Source organism: Elephantulus edwardii, unplaced genomic scaffold (assembly GCF_000299155.1).
Source record: "Elephantulus edwardii isolate Elephantulus edwardi_28Jun2011 unplaced genomic scaffold, EleEdw1.0 scaffold00005, whole genome shotgun sequence".
Lineage (NCBI taxonomy): Eukaryota > Metazoa > Chordata > Mammalia > Macroscelidea > Macroscelididae > Elephantulus > Elephantulus edwardii.
Genome location: NW_006399755.1, coordinates 10668218 through 10691701, shown reverse-complemented (window position 1 = coordinate 10691701; position 23484 = coordinate 10668218). Strand labels below are relative to the sequence as shown.

Genomic DNA, 23484 nt, shown 5'->3' with positions numbered 1-23484 from the left:
CAATGAAAAAGAAGAAAACTTTGAAGGAAATGAGTGTATTGTCACAGTGCTACAGCAAAGGGCTCTAATGCAGCAATAGTTGTAAGGCTGTCTGAAAACTACCTAGTATTTCATTCTGTTGTAAGAATTGAAACCGACTCAATGGGAACGACAATAACACAGTTTGATTTTAAGAAGAAATCAACAACATGGTTTAAGATGGAAGGAGTATCCCAGGACACAGTCCTTCCTGTGCCTTTTGATACCATAGTTGTTTTCAGTAAGTGATTTCTGGGGTGACAAGATGACCCAATGACGCAAGCACAGCTAATATATTTCCTGTCCTAGATCTGCTATCAGTCATTCTCTAGAGAACTCAGATTCTTCCCATTTGGAAATTATACCCTTGACCTGAGTTGTAGGGGTACAAAGTGTTACTGATTTAACCATTGCTTCGAAGTATTTTCATTTTTTTAAATGGAAACAAGGATTGTTTACTGAAATAGAGAATGATGTCAAAAGACAGAGGAGGGACTCCCACTGGCTAAATATGGTACAGTGAACACCAAAGGAAATGCTCATGGATGGAAATATCTAAAATATGTAGAAATTTATGAATTCACAAAACTCAAAAGTGGTTAAAAGAAATCATGATTTTTTTAAATTTTTTTTTTTTTTTACCTTTCAGGAGGATTGCTTTGGATTTTGACTGATAGTTTTTAAAAGCTGGGTTATTTTTTTGTTTTGTTTTGGTTTGGTTTTTTAAATGTTATTTTTTAAATTTTAATAATTTTAATGAACATTTACAGAGATTTTGGATTTCCATTCATTATTATTACACTTTTTTCCCTGCCCAGCCCCCCCCACTCCTCGCCCCATGGGTTATTTTTTTAAAAATTATTTTATTGTAATTTTAACAAAAATTTACAGAACAGTTGGATTTTCATTCCTTTACTGTTGCACATTTTCCTCCCCAGTTAACTTTTTTAAGTTATAATTTTTCCTTTCTTCTTGTTGCACATTTTCTTAGCTCTCTTCGTCCCTCCCCAGCCCTCCCAGCAATCCATGCCTTGTTCCAGATTGTCACACGAATAAGGCCTAATCATCTATGCCTTCCAGACAATTCTTCCCCTCATCTGTTCTAAATGTTTAAAATCCCTAGCTATCAGAGAAACACAAATCAAAATAGCTATAAGGTATCATCTCACCCCAGCAACATTAGCAAAGTTCAACAGGACAACAAATAACAAATGTTGACAAGGTTGTGGAGAAATTGGAATTCCTCTTCACTGCTGGTGGCAATGTAAAATGGAACAGTTACTATGAAAGCCAGTCTGACATTTTCTCAGAAAGTTAGAAATAGACATACCATTTGACCCAGCAATTCCATTACTAGGAATATACCCTAAAGAAACCAGAGCCACGACCCAAACAGATGCATGCACATCCTGTTTATTGCTGTGTTATTCACAATAGCAAAGAGATGGGAGCAACCCAAATGCCCAACAATATACGAATGGATAGAAAAACTATGGGTCAAGGCACTGCAGTACATTGAGCTCCGTACAGGCAGCATTGGGCCAGGCAGAGCCAAATGGCACTGGGCAACTCTGCCTCATGGATGAGAAATAACTAACCACAAACAAAGGAGATCCTAAGAAGCTGAGAGGCAGAATGTCATCGGATGCATTTTTCATGCAAATCTGTTGAGAGAAGCACAAGAAGAAGCACCCAGATGCTTCTGTCAACTTCTCAGAATTTTCTAAGAAGAGCTCAGAGAGGTGGAAGACTGTGTCTGCTAAAGAGAAAGGTAAATTTGAAGACATGGCAAAGATGGACAAGGCTGTTGAGAGAGAGAGAGCGATATGAGGATGAAACAAAAAAGAAGTCCAAAGGTCCCAATGTGTCCAAGATGCCCCCTTTGGCTTTTTTCTTGTTTTGTTCTGAGTATCACCCCAAAATCAGAGGAGAGCAACCTGGCCTTTCCATTGGTGAAGTCGTGAAGAAGCTGGGAGAGACGTGGAATAATACTGCTGCCTACGACAAGCAGCCCTATGAGAGAAGTTCATTAAGCTGAGGAGAAGAACGAGAAGAATATTATTGCTGCATACAGGGCTAGAGGCAAGCCCGATGCAGCTGAAAAGGTAGTTGGCAAGACTGAGAAAAGCAAGGAGAGGAGGAAGAAGAGGATAATGATGATGATGAATAAGTTGGTTGTAGTGCAGTTCTTTTTTCCTTGTCTATAAAGCATTTATTCTCCCTGAACACAACTCGCTACTTTTAAAGAAAAAAAAAACAATTGGCATGTAAGATTTGTTTTTAAACTGTACAGTCTCTCTCGCTCTCTCTTTTTGGTATGGTTAACACATTACTATGTGTGTGAAAATACCTGGAGGTATTTTCAATAACCACTAACCTTGCCTAGTGCAGTATGTGGGTTGTAAATTGGCATGGAAATTTAAAGCAGATTCCTGTTGGTGTACAGCACAAATTAGTTATATATGAGGATTGTAGCGTGGGTTTGAGCTTTTTTTCCATTTTCAGTTGTCTGATGCACCTTATATGAAGTAATTCTTCTGCTAACTGAAACTCTATGAACTTTGATAAACATCAATAGTTGTAGAGGGGCTTAAGGCCTCTTGTTCATAGGCTTGCTATGAGTCGTGTTCAACTTGAATGCAATCAACAACAACAACCAAATTCCACTCTGTAATTGTATAAAAACAAAAAAAAGTTGCAGCTGTTTCATTGATATTCTGAATGCTTCTAATTTTATTATATAATCTATATTTATATAATTTTATTAATAAAAAAAGAAAAATGATGGCACATTCGCACAATAGAATATTATGCAGCACTGAACAACAATAAACTCATAAAGCATTACACAACATGAGGGAGGGAGTCTGAAGGACATTATGCTGAAAGAAATATCTGTCACAAAAAGGACAAATATAATACTGCTGTTAGAAAATAGGACAGATGGGGTGAGGTGGGCAAAGAATGGGAAAGGAGTGCATATGTTTTTAAAGTTTATATACAAAAGCTGTGGAGGGTGATGAATCCCAGAGACTATTGTCCTAGGAGTCTCTTTCCAAGCTAAACCCAAACAATCCCCAAAGTTTTCTTAAAATCAAGCCATCTTATTGTTGTTGTCACTGAGTCAGTTTCAAATACTATTGGTCCTTTGCACAAAAGAATTAAATACTGCAAAATTCAGCAAACAGATGAGCCCTAGATGTGCTCACCAGGTTGTGCCAAGAAATGTGGAGAACAGCTACCTGGCCAACTGACTAGAAGAGATCCATATTTATTCTTATTCCCAAAAAAGGTGATTGAACATTATCCAACACTATCACTAATATCCCATGCAAGCAAAATCTTGCTGAAGATTATCCAAAAGTTAATGGAGTAGTACATTGACAGAGAACTACCAGAAATACAAGCTGCGTTTGGAAGAGGTCATGGCACTAGGGATATCATTGCTGATGTTAGATGGATCTTGGCTGAAGGCAGAAAGTATCAGAAAGATCTTTGTGTTTTTTACTGTGGCATTTGACTGTGAGAAGAATAGGAATCTCAGAACATTTAACTATGTTCATGCAGAACTTATACAGAGCCAGCCAAGATGCTGTTGTCTGAACAGCAAGGGAACACTGAATGGTTCAAAATAAAGAAAGAAGTGCATCAAGATGTAACCTTTCTTCATACATTTTCAGTCCATAAGCTGAACAGATCATTCAGGAGGCTGAACTTTAGGAATTGGAGGATTGGAGGAAGACTTACCAACAACTTATGTTATGCAGATGATACAATCTTGCTTGTAGAAACTGACCCGGATCTGAAGTGTTTGGTGCAGAAGATCAAACACTGCAGCATTAAATATGGATTGCATCTCAACATCAAGAAAACAAAGATCCTCAGACAGCATCATGCTAGGTGGAGAAAAGATTGAGGTTGTTAGTAATATCATCTTAGTTGGTTCCACAATCAACACCCTTGTTACTGTTATTGTTGTTGTTAGGTGCCATCGAGTTGAGTATGACTCATAGTGACCCCATGAACAAAAGATCTGAACCTAGTCCTGTCCTGTGCCGTTCTCACACTTTACTTCCTGACACACAAGAGCCAATTGCAGCAGTCATCTTGTCAGTCCACCTAATTGAGGGTTTTCTCCTTTGCCAACCCTTCACGCTTCCCAATCATGTCCCTTTCCAAGGAATAGAACTTCCTAGCCATATGTCCAAAGTATGTGAGGCAAAGCCTCATCATCCTTGCCTCCAAAGAGCACTCCATCAACACCCTCTCTAAGACATATCTATTTGTTTTCTTGGCCATCTATGGAATGTTCAGTGCTCTTCTCCAATACCACAGATCAAAGGCATCAATCTTTTTTCTGTCATCCTTATTCACTGTCCAGTTCTTGGATGCACAGTTAGTAATTGGAAAGACTGTGGCCTGAATTAGACGCACTTTAATCCTCAAACTGATGTCACTACTCCTCAATAATTTGGAAAGGTCCCTAACTACAGATTTTCCCTGTGCAATACGTCTCCTTATTTCCTGACTGTACCAAGGATATTAGTTTTGGATCCAAGCAAGATGAAGATGTTGGCAATTTCAGTCTTCTCTCCATCCATCATGACACTACCTATTGACCCAGTGGTACTTCCTGAAAATTTTCAGTGTCCATCAATTCTTTCTGGTACAGTGATTCAGTGACTCCCTCCATCTTCTTTTGATGCTTTCTGGGCCAAATTATCTGAGAAGCTGGACTCCATGAAAAGGAATGTGGCATCAGGATTGGTGGAAGAATCATCAACAACCTGCGTTATGCAGATGACACAACAGTACTTGCTCAAAGTGAGGAGGACTTCAAGCTCTTGTTGCAGAAGATCAAGGAATGCAGCCTTCAGTATGGATTTTGTCTCAATATATTAAGAAAAGCCCCCAAACGAGATTCTTACCACTGGACCAATAGGCAGTGTCATGATGGATGGAGAGAAGAACAGTGTCAGTCTAGAGACTAAAGTGCACCCTTCCAGGCCATGGAAGGCCACCCTTCTCAATCTGTGAGCTGGACAATGAATAAGGATGACAGAAGAGTCGATGCCTTTAAGTTGTGGTGTTGGAAAAGAGTATTGAACATACCATGGACTGCCAAGAAAACAAACAGATCTGTCATGAAGAGGGTGAAACTAGGGTACTCCTCGGAGGCAAGGGTTTTTAAGCCCTTTCACATATTTTTGGCATGTTTCCAGGAGGGACTAGTCTTTGAAGAAGGACATCATGCTTGGAAAGGTAGAGGGTCAGCACAGGAGAGGAAGACCCTGGATGAGCTGGACTGACACAGTGTCTGTGGCAATGGGGTCATGCACGTCAGAGATGGTGAGGTTGGCTCAGGATAGAGCAAGGTTCAGGGCCATTGTTCATGGGGTGGCGATTAGTTGTAGCGTTCTTGACGGCACATAACAACATCTAGGTGTTTTCAGGGGACAGAGAACTGGGATACAAAATTTTTACAGATATAAGGAAATGCTAATTTCATCCTGAGAGTTTTTAAAATTGAAGACCACAGGCTTTCACATAAACTTTTAATTTGATAATATCTTTTCTTTTACATTTAAAGGTTTGGTTTCTGTTGACACCAACATACATAGTTTCTTTAGTTCCTTCCATTATAGACCAAACTTGTAAAATAATAGTTTTGAATATTATTACCAGTAGCAGGTCTAGTGCATGTAGTTTAATTCTTTGTGGTTCATTTTGTCCTAGGACACGCCTCACTAGGGATGCACCATCAAGACATGTGCTTCAAAGACCTTTGAAATAATTTTTCTCTGTGTGGATCTGCCTCCAGCTTGGTATCCTGTTATTGTTATTAGGTGCTATGCTATTAAACCAATTTTCAACTTACAGTGACTCCTTGTGACAGAGCAGAGCAGCCTATAGTGTTCTCTTGGCAGTCAGAAAGTCGTTTCTACAGAAGCAGTTTGCTTTCTTCCCTGTAGTGACCGATGAGGAGCTTCCAAGCCCTGAGCTACTGCACCACCAGGGCTTTAAAGCAGACTTGCTTTCACGTGGGAATTTTAGAAGCTTTTTTTTTAAAAAAAGAGATCTTTATAAACGATGTAAAACCTTCTACATCTTTAAAAAAGCCCAACTCCTCAGACAAGGTACATTTAGAGAGGGCTAGCCAAGCTGCCTGCTCCTTCCCCCTTCTGTTTCTTCCTCCAGCGGAGAACCATTTTTATGAGCTTCCTGCCATTGTTTTTCTTTTTAAATACAAACCCATATGTCTGCATAAGAATGCACCTTTGTACATTGTAATAGGCTGTGTGTTTTCACTGTGTGTGGGGGGGAGAGGGAGATTATCTCATGTTTTAACATCTTGCTGCAGAGAACTTGAGGGGGGTGCATGTTGTTGCTGCTGTGTGCCATCGAGTCAGGACCGGCCCTTAGCTGTCCCTCCAGAGGGTTTTCACAGATATTAAGTCGCATAGGAGAGTGCCCATCTTTCTCCTGTGCGCTGGTGGATTTGAACCGTGTCCCATGGCCAGAGCATATATTGTTGTTGTTGTTGTGTACCATCGAGTAGGAATTGACCCAAAGCTGATCCTTCAGCAGGTTTTCAGAGGCAGTTAATTGCACGGGAGGAGATTGCCAATGTTCTCCCACAGAGCAGCTGGTGACCTCAAACTACATGACTTTGGGATTGCAGGGCAGCTTCTTGCTAGTAGGCCACCGGAGCGTATAGTAGGTGTTTTGTAAAAAATTGCAAACCTACCGCTGCTGCCTCTTGTCCCCTTTTCCTGTTGTATTTTCCTCACACAGCACTTACCATTACTTGATAGTTTCAGTGTTGAATTTGATATACTCTATATACACATCCCGTCTCTTCCACGAACATGGAGAATTTTATCTCCTTTCCAAGATAGCAGAGATTTTTATCTGTTTTGTTCCTGCTATCTCCCTCACACCTGGAACAGTACTTGGCACTCAATACTGCTGACTGAATAAAAGAATGCTTCTTAAACTTTTGAAGAATACAAAAGCGAATGAGTGAATAAAGAACAAATGGATTGCTGTCAGGCCATGGCCTTGCCCACCCCCCATCTCGCCCCACAGACCCGGGTTGTAGTTGAGACCATGCCCCTTTGTCACATTTACCCAAGACCCCAGCACCAACTAACTCAGAGCCATCTTTTTGCTTCACTCCAGGTGTCAAATGTGGGGGTGTGCTCTCAGCACCTTCTGGAAACTTCTCCAGCCCCAACTTCCCCAGGCTCTACCCCTATGACACGGAGTGCAGCTGGCTGATCGTGGTGGCCGAGGGCTCCTCTGTGCTGCTCACCTTCCACGCCTTTGACCTGGAGTTCCATGACACCTGCGCCTTTGACTTCCTGGAGATCTATAACGGGGCGGCCGGAGACAAGGGCAACCTGCTGGGGAGGTTCTGTGGCCAGGTGCCCCCGCCACCTTTCTCCTCCTCGTGGCACGTCATGTCTGTCGTCTTCCACTCAGACAAGCACGTGGCCAGCCACGGCTTCTCTGCCGGCTACCAGAAAGGTCAGGGGAGGGCTTGGGGGTGGGTGGCCCTTGGTGGAGGTGGGAAGACGGAGAGCTAAGGCCAGACTGGTACAGTCCAGGCATGTGGGCAGGTTACAACAACAACATAGGCACCTTGCAGAAGTGCTCTGTAACCCGGATGGTCTTGCTCTCCTCCTTCATGGGGCAACCTCCGTGTTCATAACCACATCTTGGTCGTGGGTTCCCCCCCTCCTGGCAGCACTCCTCACATCTCCATCATTCCTGGGCTCCAAAAGCTGTCCTTGTGCTCAGGAATGAGGGTACTTATGCTTTTCTCCCCGGGCCCTTATTATTCCCATGACAATGTCACAAGAGGGTCACCACTAGGCTACCACCACTGATACTTTCAGAGGCTTCCCAGGGGCCCCTCCCCACCAAGTCCTCAGGAGTGGACAGCATACAGGGGTTGGGGGAGCTGGTGGCTCCTTATCCCAAAACCTTTCCTGAGCCTCTTATTGTGCGTTCTTGCATTCTCTCTTCTCAGCTTGGCTTGAAATCTGCCCAGAGACCAGGTTGGGAGCAGAGATTTGGCCTGTTTGCTTATCTCCTTGACTCCTCCCGGTGCACAAACTTGCTTCCTTCTTCCTAAGTTAAAACCAAAGGCCCTGTTCACATCCACGCAAGCACCAGGCAGCTGCAGAGGCTCCTGATCTGCCAGGCCCACCAGCGTTGATCCGGGGATGCTCAGACAAGCATGTGCTGACTCATGGTGACCTTGCGTGTGTCAAAGCAGAACTGTGCTCTCCAGGCTTTTCAGAAGCTGATTTTTTTCCCTTTTTAAATAGATTGCCAGGCCTTTTTTTTTTAAGGCCTCTGTTGCTGTGGTGGTGTGCCACTGAGTCAGAACCAGCCCATAGCTGACCCTCCAGGTGGTTTTCAGAGGCAATAAATCGCATGGGAGGAAATTGCTCCCTTGGAGCAGCTGGTGGATTTGAACCTCCTACCTTTGGGACTGCAGCATGGGTCCTTACCACTAGGCCACTAGAGCTCCTTAATGTGCCCCTAGGTAGATTCAAACCTCCATCTTTTGATTAGTAGTCAAACATGTTAATTCTCTGGAAGACCCAAATGCATGGCACACAGGTGTACTCCACTCCTGACAATTATTTTTTTTGGTGGCCCTTGAATCCCTGCCGGCCCTGGTGGCGTAGTCCATCGGCAGTTCAAATCCACCAGCCGCTCTATGTGAGAAAGATGGGCCATCTCCTCCCTTGTGGTTGCAGCCTCTGAAAACCCACTGGAGGGTCAGCTATGAGATGGTTCCTACTTGCTGGCAATGAGTTGAGTTTGCAATGCCGTGAAGCTTGAGGACCCAGTGCAGGGACATGCAGTCAGATCCTTAGACCCCATCTCAGGTCATGAGGTGAGACTATAGACTCTCGGGAAATACATCCCGAGTGTGGCCCCATCCTGCAGGTGACCTGGGAACAATCGCTGCCTCATCCTCACCTGTTGCATGACTGTGAGGCTTCTCAGGGCTCTCACCAGCCTCTCCTTAGAGTCTCTGGGAGTCCACACCCTGTTGGTCAGGCTCAGTAGGCCTTATTAAAACACAGAACCTAACCCACTGCTGGCCAGTCACTTCTAACTCTTCAAGATCCTACAGGATAGAGTAGAACCAGCCATGGGGTTTCCTGATCTTGATGAAAGCGGAAAGCTACATCTTTTTCCTGTGGAGGAGCTAGTGGGTTTGAAATTGCCATCCTTTTGATTAGTAGTGGAGCCTTAACAACAAGGCTCTAGAATTTCTCCTAGTCAGGGCTGCTATCAGAGAGGGCTGCTTGCCCAGGTCACATGGTGAACTGAAGGCAGAGCTGAGAGGCCACCTGTCCTCACCTGTGAGGGAGGTTTGAGAACATGCCTGCTTCAGGCACCTCAGTCTGTTAGAAGTGGGCAGTGGGAGGTTGCAACAGTTAAGTGCCCAGGCTCTACAGTTAGTCTCCCTGGGTTCAAGTCCCACTCTCCCAGTCGCCAGTCAGGTGACCTGCTGTCAAGACCACTTCAGTGTGCGCTCCTGCCAACCTCTGCATCTCTGCTTGAGGGCTTTCCCAAAGTCAGAAGGCCTCCCTTGCACCCCAGCAGTTCTTGACCTGGACTCTATAGGGTTAGTGTGTAAACACACCAGCCCCTCACTTCTAGGGTGACGTGCAACACGTTGGTGCCTCCATTTCCTGGGGATCCCTTGCACGGTTCAGCACCCACTGCCCATCTGCAGGGGCCCTAACAGTGGCCTTTAGGGGAGATAGTATCTTCTTTTCACTGCCCCACTTCTTCCCTTCCCACCTGGGCCTCATGCACCTCCCAAGTAAGCTCCTTGTGCTCAAATCCTTGGCTCAAGCTTTACTCCTGGACTTTACCAAGCTTGTCCAGGTGGGTTATTTAGTTTCTTTGTGCCTCTGTTTTGTTTCCTGTAGAATGGAGGGAACAATAATGCACTATTCCTAGACTTGGGGTCAAGGTTAAAAAATACAGTGCGGGTGCAGGTTGGGAGGCCTCAGTGAGAGACGAGGGCACCTGTGAAGGCAGCAGGTTGTAGGGAGGAGATCCGGTTACCGTGGGAAAGGAGAGGGGTCAGACTGAGTGGGTTCCCTTGCAGATGTGTGCGGTGGAGTCCTGTCAGGCCTGTCGGGGGTCCTCACCAGCCCCGAGTACCCCAACAATTACCCCAACAACGTGGAGTGCCGCTGGGTGATCCGGGCGGCTGGCCCCGCCACCGTCAAGCTGGTGTTCGTGGACTTCCAGGTGGAGGGCAACGAGGAGTGCACCTATGACTACGTGGCCGTGCTCGGGGGGCCAGGCCCCGCCCGCGGGCATCACTACTGTGGCAGCACCAGGCCCCCCACCCTCGTATCCCTGGGCCACGAGCTGCAGGTGGTCTTCAAGTCTGACTTCAACATCGGAGGCCGGGGCTTCAAGGCGTACTATTTCTCAGGTAGGAGGAGCTGGAGCTACAGCTCCTAGGCCCCAGCCGCCCCCCTGTGCTTGCTCTCTTTCAACTTTCATTGCTGTAGTCAGTGAGTTTCAGAAGCTGTAAGTCACATGGAAGAGACTGCGCATCTTTCTCCTGAGCAGCCACTGGCGAATTAAAAATATCAAATGTGCAACAATGAATGAATGGAAATTAAAAAAAAAAAATCAAATGTGTTAGCAGTACAACTTTCTACAGATTACACCACAGAGTTCGAGGCTTGCAGTGGTCCCACTTTCCTTCGTTGCACCCCTTTCTCTTTTCTCTGCCTGGAATGTAAAGGCACATCCCATTCTATGTGGCTGATGCCAAGGCATAACAAAAAGTCACCTCCTCTGTGAAGACTTCCTGACTCACTCACTGGGCTCACTCCCTTCCATCAATGCCTCCTAGAGGCTTTTCCGTAGCTCTGGCCTAATGCTTACTTTGTGTGTATGTGATTTGTGTGTCCATCTCTCTTTCCTGAAAGGTCGTTATGGGATCTTTGTACCTGACTGAGGCCCTTATGGGATCTTTGTACCTGACACACAGCAGGGACCCAACTAATGTTTGTAGGAATGAATGAACTCTCTCTCTCCTTTTTTGTTATGATTTTATTCTATTGCTATTTTAATGAAAGTTTACAGAAAACTTGGATTTCCATTCATTGTTTGCTGCTCTGTTGAACTTTGCTATTGTTACTGGAGAGAGATGATATCTCATAGTTGTTTTGATTTGCATCTCTCTTAAAGCTAGGGATTTTGAACATTTCTTCATGTGTTTGTTTGCCATCCTAATACCTTCTTTGGTGAAGTGTTTGTTCATATACTGTGCCCATTTTGCAACTGAGTTGTTTACCTTTATCTTGTTGAGGTGCTGGAGTATTCTACAAGTTCTAGATATAAGTCCCTTCTTTTTTTTTCTATATTTTATTAATTTTCATAAACATTTACAGAGATTTTGGGTTTCCATTCATTCATTGTTGCACTATATAAGTCCCTTCTTTGTAGCTAACACATAGCAGGGACTCAATTAATGTTTGTAGAAATGAGTGAATGAACTCTTGAGGAGTTCTCAGTCTAGTGAGGGAGATGGATAATGACAACTTATTGTGACCCTCTCCTATGGGACAGGAAGAATCGCGGGTGGCTTCCTGGAGGAGGGGAATTGAGTAGTGCCTTGAAGAAGCTAGAGAGAAGTGGAAAGAAAGGAATGGTGTTCTAAGCAGGGGAATTGAATGCACAAAGGAATGATGGTTAGAGAGGGTTAGGTGGGTTTCTCATACTGGATGTTCGCTGAGGTTGGGATGTGGGGAGTGGCTGAAGAGCAATGAGAAAAGGTGCAAAGCTGGATCATCACAAACTGCCTTGTTCATCAAGCCAGGGAGTCTGGGCTCAACTCTAAGGACAGGTGTTGGGTATCATTATTGAATGCTTATCCCTGGAGATTGCTAACTGGAGTGAGAGTCCCAGCTCTCAGCTGGCTTCAGTGTAAAGCAAGCTTTGTGATCCTTACCTGGTTTGCTGGCCATGGTACCCACAGCCTGTTGGGGTGATGTTAGGACTTTCTTAGCACCTGCCCCTGAAGCTATAACTGCAGAGGGTGGAGTGTTGCTTTCCTCTCCCCCACAGGAGAATGCCAGGAGGTGTTCACCTCCATGCGGGGTAACTTCTCCAGCCCGCAGTACCCTGGATCCTACCCCAACAATATCCGCTGCCACTGGACCATCCGCCTGCCTCCTGGCTACCGGATCAAGATCTTCTTCCTCGATCTGGACCTGGAGGAGACCAACAGCCTGACCAGAAACTGTGACTTTGACCATCTGGCGGCCTTTGACGGGGCCAGTGAGGAGGCACCGCTGCTGGGGAGTTGGTGTGGCCACCACCTGCCACCACCTGTCACCTCCAGCCACAACCAGCTCCTGCTCCTGCTGCACACAGACCGTAGCACCACCCGCAGGGGCTTCTCGGTGGCCTACATCGGAGGTCAGCTGGGGAGGGGGTGGGTGTGCTGGTGGGGGGAAAGCCAGGCAGTTGACATCCTCATCCTACCAGCTGGTCCGAATTCCCATGAATGGCCTGGCCCCTTCTTGGGTGACGACACCACTCCCAATGACTCCATTGAGGTCTTTGAAACCACACCAGAATGATTCTCCCTTTTTCCAGTTCCCAGTTCCATGATCCTGAATTCTTCCTCCCTCCAGCTCAATGGAGTTAGTAACTGAATGCTTGACTACTATGGCTAGCATCTGCCCAGAGTGTCTTAAAAGAAAAGCCTGCAAATCTACTTTCAAAAGATCACAGCCGTTGAAAATCTAGTGGCACTCAGCTCTACTCTGTCTCACCAGAGGGTTCTATAGCTGAAGTCAATTCAGTGGCAACTGATTTTTCTGAGTCTTTCTCCGTAAAGCCCTTGGCCTCTCTAGTGCTGTGGCTGAGCTCTTGTATTCAGGAATAACATGCAAAATATTGTCATTAAGCATTATTTAATGATGGTACACAACTGGTATAATTAGCCACGGAAATGCCTGCCCGCTTTGCATTGTTAGAAATGGTTTGGGCTGGAGCAGCAGAAACATTGACAGTACCTTGAATGGTTTTGGTAACGGGGTTTCCCTTCCCAGAATAAGGAGTCCAAAGCTAGGCAGCTGCTGTATTGACCAGGGGCCCAGCTGGTCTCTCTGAAAGTCTCTTGGCCTCTCCTCATGGCTGCAAGATGGTTGCCACAGCTCCAGGCATTATGCTCACATTCACAGCTAAAAGGAAGTAGGAGACAGCCCCCCCAAAAAAATACCTTAACAGGAGTGCAAAAGTATTCCCAGAAACCTGCAAGACTTCCTTTGTCTCCTGTCTTTGAACCTGGTCAGATGTCCATGCCTCACTCTAAAGGATGCTGAGAGAGCTGGCAGCTAGCTTTTGCAGCCTCCAGTTAGTGAGGCTTGCCAGCCAGCAGTGCCCACCTCTCTCCCCTCTTTCCGTTACCCTTTCTGGGCCCATTTCCCCTCTACTTGACTAGAGCTAAGCTTTGTGGAAATGGAGGTGCAGAAAGAGAGGAAATTACTTCATCGTGCTCACATAGGCAGTCAGTGACATGGCCCAGGGCCAGAACTCACATCCCTGCCTTTGCCTTCATCATCTTTGGCTGATGTAACTGAGATACTCTAAGTTTGTGACTTCAAAGAACCTGTATTTATTTTCTCACAATTCAGGAGGCTGGAAGTCTGAATTCAAGGCAGCAGCTCTAAGGGAAGGCTCTCCATCAGCTCTGGGGAAATCAGTGTCTTAGTTTCTCTAGCCGCAGCACTCCTCAATTCCTTGGTGATCTTCAAGTGGCATCATCCGTACTTCCTCCTAGGTCTTCTCTGCTCACTTTATATCTCAGAAATACACAGCTTGGCTTCACTAACAAGACAAAGCAAGTCCTATTCCTAAGTGGGCTTATATGCACAGGCACGTTGCCATTACTGAGTGCTATTGAGTTGATTCAGACTTATAATGAATGCGATGGGACAAGTTAGACATGCAGTCTATAGGATTTGCTTCCTGTAATCTTTAGAAAACTAAGATGTGCCTGATTCAGGCCATGGTCTTCTCAATCACCTGCTTGTGCATCAGAGAGTTGGACAATGAACAAGGCTGACAGAAGTAGAACTGATGCCCTTGTGTTGTGGTGCTGGAAAAGAATACTGAATAGCCCATGGATTGCCTAAAAAGCAGATATGTCTAGGAAAACATCCAGAGGGCTCCCTGGAGGCAAAGCAAAGCTTTACCTCCCATACTTTGGACAAGGCTATTCCTTGAAAAGGGACATAGTGCTTAGAAAGATGGAGGGTCAGAGAAGGACAGGAAGACCCCCCAATGGGACAGATTGACACAGTGACTTCAGCAACAGGCTCTAGTGTGTCAGAGATGCTGAGGACGGTACAGGATAGGGCCGGATTCAGGCTGGCTCTTCACAGAGTCGCTGTGACTTATACTTGACTTGGAGGGGCCTATCCACAATCTTTATGCAAAGAGCCATAGTGTGGCAGCAGTTTAACACTCAGCTCTAACCAAGCAGCGAGTGTTTCTACTCCAGTAGGTGCTCCACAGGAGAAAGATGTGTCAGACAGAGTCCCTCTGTAAAGATTATAGCCTTGAAAACCCAGTGAGGCTCTCACTGTCCTGTAGTGTCTGTAGGAGTTGGATTTGACTCAGTGGGAAATGGGTTTGGGGTAGATGGCCACTGCCTTCTTCTGTGGAGGTTCTGAGTGAGTTCAAACTGCCACCTCTAAGCACTTAACCACTGCACCACCCAGACTCCTTTCCATGGGTGTTGCTGTTAGAGGCCATCAAGGTGGCTCTCATGCAAAGTGGCATAGGCACATAGTGTAAGATTACAAAACCCTGCCCGATCCCGTGCCATCCTCACAGTCCCTGCCATACTCAAGCCCTGTATCGATCTATCTCATCGAAGGTCTTCCTCTCCTTTGATGACCCCTATGCTTTTCCAAGCATGATATCCTTTTCCAGGAGACTGACCCCTGATGATAACAAGCTCAATGTATATGAGATGCCATTTCCTTCTTCCTTGGGATTCCAATATGTGTTTATTGGGAGAGAACAGCCTTCCTGAGTGGCTGTGTGGGGCTTGAGGGAGGTGGACTCTTAGGACTGAGCAGGTCTGGCCAGGAGGCTGTGACGATGGGACAATGTGATGCAGGTCACGGTGCTTGGCTCTGAGGACATTCTTGCTGGGGGCGGATTTCTATCCCTCTAGTGCCTCAGGCCTGCCCACAGTCTAGAGATCTTCCCTCTTCCCTCTCCCACACACAGCCTGGGGACTCAGCAATGGGATGTGGAAGGGTAGAGCTACAGGAAGGACCAGGAACCTGTTGCTGCTACGTTGGGTCTGACTCATGGTGGCCCCACGTGTCAGAGCAGAATTGTGCTCTACAGGGCACTCGATGGCTGGTGTGTGGACGTAGGTCACTGGATCCTTCTCCTGAGGCACCTCTGGGTGGACTTGAATTGCCAACCTTTGGTTATCAACTAAGCATGCTAAATCTCACAGTAGAGATGTGGCTATGGACTTTGGTTGGCTCCACTCATAAGCTAGGGGAGAACTAGAGGACCTCCAAGTCCCACTCAGGTTGATCCCCTCAGCTTATGTATCTTGGACACGAGAGCTCTGGAGAGCCAGTTCCCACTGGGCCAGCTGGTGTGCCGTTTTCTTCCTCCAGGTCTCAGTGTTTCCACTTGTAAAGTAAAGACATGGACTGAGTGATCTTTAAAGTCCCTTTGGCTCTAATCTCCTGATTTCCTGGCCCAGGTCTCCCCTCAGCTCCCTGTGATTTTTAGACCAGACCCCTCCCTTCCCTGTCTGAATCTCCAGAGACTGAGGGTTGGGGCAGCTCAAACCTGACTCCTGTGCAGAAGCCCCCACCTCAGTGCTCTGCCCATCCCACCCCTTACCGCACCTCCCAGCCCAGTTCCCAGCGGGAGCGGAGGGTCAGACAGGGGCACGTGTGCTGGCGAGGCTCCAGCTGCAGCCCAGGGTTGCAGGCGGCCTTCCCGCTGGGAGGGCTGCCTCGGCATCAATCAGGGGTGACACACAGTTCAGCACCACCGCCATCACCGTGGGAGACGGTAGGCCCATAAATCCCGGCTACTTAGACACCAGAGACTGAAATATGTCTGAGGCATTTCCCGTAGCGGGGTCTAGAGTTCCAGGCCTCTGCCTCCCAGCTCTCTCCTTTGCCAGCTTCCAGTCATCCCCCTCGCCCATCCTCTTGCGTGTGCCGCGCGCGCACACACACACACGTATGCACGCACATGCACACTGCATACACACATGTAACATGCATGCACACATACAAAAATGTTCACCCAGATACCGCTGGCAGAGCATGCGAGGGGCAGCCAGATAAAGCGGAGACAGCACAGACATTAGAATCCTCTAGACTCAAAGGCTGTAATCCTAGCTTGGCCACCACCAATAATACCACCTCTTAGAGCTTCCATATCCTAACCCGTGTAGTGGGTTTAACCAGGCCCAATTAATACATAGGACAATATGGAAGGGAAAGTGAGGTCTTCCCTCACCACCATCTTTAAAATGACATCTCTCCCACCCACTTTGCTCTCTGCCTTTCTTCTTTGCTTAATTTCCCTCTAGAGCACTCCAGTTCTTTTCATAATTTACCCTTTTGTTTTTATTGAGAATATACATAGCAAAACACGCACCAATTCAATGGCACTAAATTCTTCACATTGTTCAAGCATGTTCACCTCCTTTACTTAGTAATTCTCTCCCTATTTACAAAAACTCACTGTTTCCTCAGCTTTCTATATAATCTCTCAAATTGCTCTTGTCAATTTGATCCCATGTGGATAGTCTTTAAAAGAGCCTAACGCTCAAATGGATGCTCTTTATAGGTTAAACTATTGTTTAATTTTTAGAGAGCTCTGCTGTGGCTTAGTGTGTAGAGAGCATTGTGCTGCTAACCCAAGGGCAGATCTTTCCATTGGTTCAAATCCACCAGAGACTCCACAGGAGAAAGATGGTCAGTCTCCTCCTGTGAGATGTATAGCCTCTGATAACTCATTGGAAGGTCAGCAATGAGCTGGTTCTGACTTAATGACAATGAGTTTGAGTGTTTTTTATTGTTTGGTTTTAAGAAGACTTTGGGGACAGACACCTAAGTGTTCATGACATAAGAATATACTTCATCTATAAGAGTATACCACATCTATAAATTTTGAACCATTGATGTGCAAGCAAGACATGATGGCCACTCTGGAAACTAAAGTGAGGCTGATGGACCTTTAGATTGCCTTACAACTGTCTGTTTACAAAGTAAACTTTACATCCAGGGAATGAAGAACACCCACCAACAGAACACTTTGCTAATCTAATTTGGTTTATTTTTAAATGTGTGCATGAAATGTAGAAAGATGTAACAGAAAGAAATGAAAGGAGACTACTTTGTATTCTACTGCCTTTCCTACTGTATTTTTATACTTTTTGGCAGCATTAAGTATTTTTATTAAAAGACAAAAAAAAATTAAGACTTTAGGGAACAGTTTTAGTGTAAGGTTTAAAAATTAACTTAGGGTTGTTGTTGTTGTTATGTGCCATTGAGTTGCCTGTGACTCATAAAGACCCTATGTACAACAGCCCTGAACCCTACTCTATCCTGTGCCAACCTTATTGTCTCTGAGACACCCACTCCCATTTCCCCAGTTACTGAATCAGTCCATCTCATTGAGGGTCTTCCTTGCCTGTGCTTTCCCTCCACCCTCCTAAGCATGACATCCCTCTCCAAGGATGGTTCCTCCTTGCAACATGCCCAAAGTATGTTAGACAAAACTTCAGAATCCCTGCTTCCAATAGGTCATCCATAAATATTTGTTGAACGATTGAATGAACTGTCTATAGGTTTTACTACGATTAAGTATATCCACTCATTCATCCTGCCAGTCACTCTGTCTGCACTGGCTGTACCTACCTAGATCTGTGCTGGGTTTAGAGGTGCTGCCTTAGGCATATAGCCTGGGAGGGGAGTTTGTAATCTGATGATGTTAAATGGAACAACATACATAAAATATCCCATTCTGTGCCCTGTAGGACTTCTGTGAACCTTCCTCACTCTCAGTCAGGTTCCCCATTCACCACTCTCAGACAGTGGGGACAGAGAAGGTGGCCCTGTGTGCCTCTGGTCTCCAGCATCCTTCTCTCCTTCTCAGTGGTGCCAATGAACGTGAGCTGCTCCCGCACTGACTTCCAGATCCTGATCTCAGCACAGACACTGGCCCCACTGGAACGGACCAAGGTCTATCTGGGCAGCCGGAGCTGTGCTGCCCAGGAAGTCGGCAGCAACTTCCGGATCCAGGCGCGCTTTGACACTTGTGGCACTGAGTCTCAGGTAGGGAGCTGGAGTGTCAGGTACGAGGGAGGAGCTCTGACCTCAGCTAAAAGGCCCCCACCACTGAGAACTTTTCTGCTGCTGACTGTGGTTAACTACTTCAGCTGGGGTGCAGAACTCAGCCCTCCTTGGTTCTATGTCAGCGTACTTGTTCATGTGAATGTAAAGTGGTGAGAGTTCAAATAGAGGAGAAAGGAAGTGGGGTACCACTACATACATAAAAGGACTCCCGAGGCCACTCTTCCACAAGACCCTGTCGGCTGTGCTTCCCTCCTTCTTCAAAATGCCTCAGGGGGACATAACTGTTCTCACCTCCTTAATACTATTGTTAATACTGTTTAATACCATGCATAGCGAACCCTCAGCAGGTTTTTAGAGGCTATAAATCACATGGGAGGAGACTGTCCATCCTTCTCCCGAATCCAGCTGGTGGATTCAAACAACCTGCCTTTGAGTTGCCAGTACAACTCCTTACCATTAGGCCACCCGAGCTCCCTCACCTCTTTAATCAGCAGAACCCTTTCTGGCTTGCCTCCTGCCCACCCCTTCCCCAGCCTTCAGATAGGAATCCATCCTTGAGCTCAGCAAAACAAAAGGGCCTTTCAAGTAACAGTATCCAACTCTTGCAGAAGGCAGGGAGGATTAAGAATGCATTTTTTTCTACTATCCTTATATTTTGGAGGCCATGAACTCAGGCTCAGAGAGTCCCTGGGCAGAGGTCCAAGCACCCTGGAATTTGTACTCTTTGGGGCAGGGCAGGAAGGGAGGTGGGGACAGAGGAAAAGTGGGCTCCATTTGAGACTCCCAGCCTTGATATCCAGGGGAATTTGCTAGACTGGCTTGGCAGACATCATGTGCCTTCCTGCAACACCCACTAACCTTAGCCAATCATTTTGCCTTGGCCTCTCCAGCTCTCCCCCCTGCCTTCCTTGACTCCTGGCAGGCGCTGCCCTTTTGACCTGAGAAGATGAGAAAGTGGGGGCAGGGTAATTCTAGTTGCCAAGGTATTCCACACTCACCCCCACTCTATGCCCCAAGTCCCCCCAGGATTTTCTGTGAGTCAGAACCACATTCCAGAGAATCCTGAAAGGATGGAGACAAAGAAACCCAGAAAGAAAATAAAGAAATCCTAGAACCAAGGGACTCACAGATATTAAGAATCATGCAGTTACAGAGCCATTCCCAGAACTCAAAATCACAGTCAAGGAAGCCTACAGGGAAGAGCTTAGAATGACTCCGTGGCGCAGGGTAATGCTTATCAATTCTTTACCCATAAAGACCAGTCTCGAGTTGCTTTCATAAAAGCCCATCATAAGTAGAAAATCAAAATCCAACTAAACAAAAAAGTCATTCCAACCTTTTCCTGCATTTCTTAAAATACAGAATACAATAGAGACTAGATATTAGAAGCATCAACCTCATACTTGTCTGTCCTTTTCCTCCTCAAGTCTCTCTCTAGGCTGTTCTCTGTGTGTGTCCTTCTTTCTACATAGATTTACTTTGTCCCTTTTATTAAAGCATATTCTATTCTCAGGCATTTTCTTTCTTTTCCCAGTGCCTGATTGTATAGCACAAGAGTTCAGGAGGCAAGTTCTCAGAAGGTGCAGTGGTAGGTTGAAGGCACAGATGTGCAAGGCTCTTGTGAGGAACGTGGGCCTTTTGGAAGACCCACAGTGCCACCTACCCCTGTCCCTTCCTGAGTTGTGACTTCCTTTCTCACTCTTAACAAGGAGACCACTTAGTCTCTGGTGATAGGCAAACAGCCCGGCCCTCAAGGCTGCTGGCTTCTGTATTAAATAGCTTCATTTTTAGAAGCTTCAACTCAGACGTGCCACCCGCTCTCCCAGGGTTGTTTGGGAAACTTAAAAAGGATAAGGGAGCTCTTGTGGCCTAGTGGTAAGAAGCTGTGCTGCAGTCCAGAATACACAAGGTTTGAATCCACCAGCTGCTTTGGGCAGGAGAGTGAACAACCTCCTCCCGTATGATTAACTGCCCCTGAAAACCAGCTAAAGGGTCAGCTACGGGTTGGTTCCAACTCAATGGTATTCAACAATAGCAATAACTAAGAGGGTCATTGTGCCTGTAGGTTGGGGGTGGGCAGGAAAGGTAGCCCTACATCACTGCAGCCTCCCTCTCTAGACCACACCCATGGTCCTATCCAAATGCTACCCCTCAGTCCCTGCCCCACTAATCCACAATCTCAGGTTGACTTGATTCCTGTCTCCCTCATTTGTGGGCAACAGAGTGCCAGGCCCTCCACACCCAGATACTTGATTACACTTCCCAACCCTACAGTGATGCTGATATTGTTTAGCTCCATCGAGCTGATGATGGCTCATAGTGGTGACCCTACAGACAACAAACCAAAACCTGCCCCGAGCCTATGCCACCCTCATTCCCTCAGCCTTCCTCAAACCCACTGTTGCTGTCACTATGTCAGTCCATCTTGTTTAAGGTCTTCCTCTCTTTGCTGGCCAATAATTCAGCATAATTATCCACTGCCAACCTAAGGGTGAAAAGATTCCAGATGGAAGGTCAACACCACACCAGAGACAGAGCTTCCAATTGGGAGGCAGGAGACCTGGTTTCTGGACTCCATTCTGAACAAGATACTGCTCTTGCTGGGCCCCTATTGTCACATCTGCAAAACTGCCAAGGAAGTGGCATTGAGCTATGTGCTCTGAAAAGCCCCCTTTAGTTTCACATTCTTTGGTCTAAGCGAAGCTTGGTGGCTAAGAGCATAGCAAGAGCTGGATAGCTAGCTCTGCGTGAGAACACGATCTCTGACATCTGCGGCCTAACCTCAAACAAGGGGCTTAAAACCCTGGGACTCAGTTTCTTCATTTTTAAATGAGAGTAATAATAGTACCAAGTACAGAGGGTTGTTGTGAGAACTCAATAAGATAATACACTTAAAATATAGAGCTTGTGGGACTTGGCAGAGGTCCCTGCATGGTACAAATGGTTTGCTCCACTACACCTCAAGGTTGACAGTTCAAACCTACCCAGAGGTACCGTGGAAGAAAGACCCAACAATCTGCTTTTGTAACCACTACAGCCTAGAAAGCTTGTGGAGCAAGTCCGCTATGTAATACAGGAGGTTGCCAGGGAGAGAATCAGCTTGACAGCCCCAGGGACGTGTGTGTGTGTGTGTCTTGGCATATGTTCCCAGAATGTAAGCTGTTATTGCAATGCCCTTGTCATCATTGCTATTGCTAGTGCCCCAGCACGGGTGGTGCAGATCATAGGGGCAGAGTTGCACTGCTAATAGAAAGGTGGCACTTTTCCAGCCATTTGAATCCACCAGTGGCTGGCCCCATCATCTCCTGTGACTTACAGCTTCAGAAACTTACTGGAGAGTCAGCTCTGAGCAGTTTCCAACTCTGAGGGCAATGAGTTGAGTTGTTGAGTTCACTGCTGCTACTTTTTTTTTTAAGATCCTGACTCCTTGAAGTCAGAAAAAACTGGCCCAGCAAATCTGTTCTTTCAGACATCTCACTCACATTTAAAATAAAGTTGCTGTTTTATTGATGTTAATGGTTATGCAGTGTGTGTCACAGTAGGATTGCTCCTTAGGGATTTTTTGCTGTTTTATTGGGTTTTATTTTCCTCAGCTAGCTAAATGGTTTATTTTAATCCAGCCACATCACTAATGATATTAAATGTAAATGGTCTAAACACATATATTAAAAGACAGAGACTCTATGCTGTCTACAAAATAACCACTTAATTTTTAAATTTTCTTTGCTTTGCATACAATCATTCATATACATCATGTTTTGTATATGTGTTTTCTTATTTATACAATCTTTCATGTATATTTCATATCATTAATGGCCATTGATCTATGCTGATTACCACCCTGTCTCCAAGGCTCCATTGACACTTTCTCATTCTTTCACACTCCACCACCACCAGCGGCAGGGTTTTCAATGGCTAGTTTTTCAGAAGTAGATAGCCAGGCATTTCTTCCAAGGTGCTTCTGAATGGACTCAAACTTCCAACCTTTTGGCTAACAGTCAAGCATATTAACTGCACCACCTAGAGATTTCTCTCATCATCTTTTACAGATGCAGGCAGTGAGGCTCAGAACTGAGAGTAAAAGGTTTTGAGGTCTACTCCCTTGGGACTGAGAAACAAATACGTGGGGGATTGGGGTCAGCTCAGGCTCCTCCAGGTGTGAATAAATGCTCTTGTGACCCCACAGAGAAGGAACAACACCTCCGTGATCGTCAGCGTGCTGTACATCGACTTCTCGGCTGGTGAGCAGGAGGACATCCACGAGTACGAGGTCCTCTGTGAGCCTCGGCGCAAGGAGGCGTCTGTCCACCTGCTATCTGGCTCCGACTGGCTGGGGCCCTATGCTGCCACTGCTGAGCACCTGCAGGAGGCACCACCCAGGTCTGAGGCAGAAGCTTTGGAAGGCTCAGTGGCCATGGTGACCCAGGACACCAGTGACATCGTCTTCCTGGGCCTTTGCATCCTGGCCGGAGTCCTCATGGTCATTGCCATTGTGGTCCTGATGCTGCTGTGAGTGGGCAGGAGAGGCACCTCGCATACCTGGGAGGCAGGCTAGGGTGGGATGGGGCCATGCTGACTTGTTGGTGACTTTGGGAAAGTCACTGTGCCTCTCTGAGCCTCAGATTCCTCGGGACAATCACTGTGTCCTGCCTACGTCACAGACTGACCTGAGGCTCAGAATCCCTGAAGGGGTAAGGGCTTTGCATATACAACATGTCACATACACATATGCAATTGTTGTTACTGTTATCTTGTTCATTTTAATAGTATTTTGCTGCAGAAGAGAACTCCTCAGGGTGTTAATTGTCAGTTCTGCATAGTTCTGATCACTGATAGTGATGTGGATGAAACTCGTTCTTGGAATGCATGAGGGCATCAGCAGTAAGGACACTTCTTATTTTTCCAACTAATTGCTTATCCCACGTCTTCATTAGGAGTAAGTCCAGAATTCATCCAGGGGGTCCACCTTCTTGAATTCACTTGGGGTGTTGTCAAAGCAAGTTAGTCTTGCATCCAAACTCCAAACATAGAGGTTTAAAAA

The 23484-nt window shown here is 46.1% G+C and overlaps 1 protein-coding gene across 1 annotated transcript in view; it reads left to right on the top strand.

Moving 5' to 3' along the window:
• CDCP2 (CUB domain containing protein 2) overlaps positions 1-22956 on the top strand; it is a 31734-nt gene extending 8778 nt beyond the window's left edge. Inside the window, exons 2-7 of the mRNA XM_006879812.1 lie at positions 7201-7548; positions 10166-10501; positions 12148-12548; positions 15909-16143; positions 18244-18422; positions 22630-22956. Coding sequence (XP_006879874.1) covers positions 7201-7548; positions 10166-10501; positions 12148-12548; positions 15909-16143; positions 18244-18422; positions 22630-22956 — 1826 coding nt within the window. The remainder of the gene's footprint in view (positions 1-7200; positions 7549-10165; positions 10502-12147; positions 12549-15908; positions 16144-18243; positions 18423-22629) is intronic.
• Positions 22957-23484: the final 528 nt, after the last annotated feature.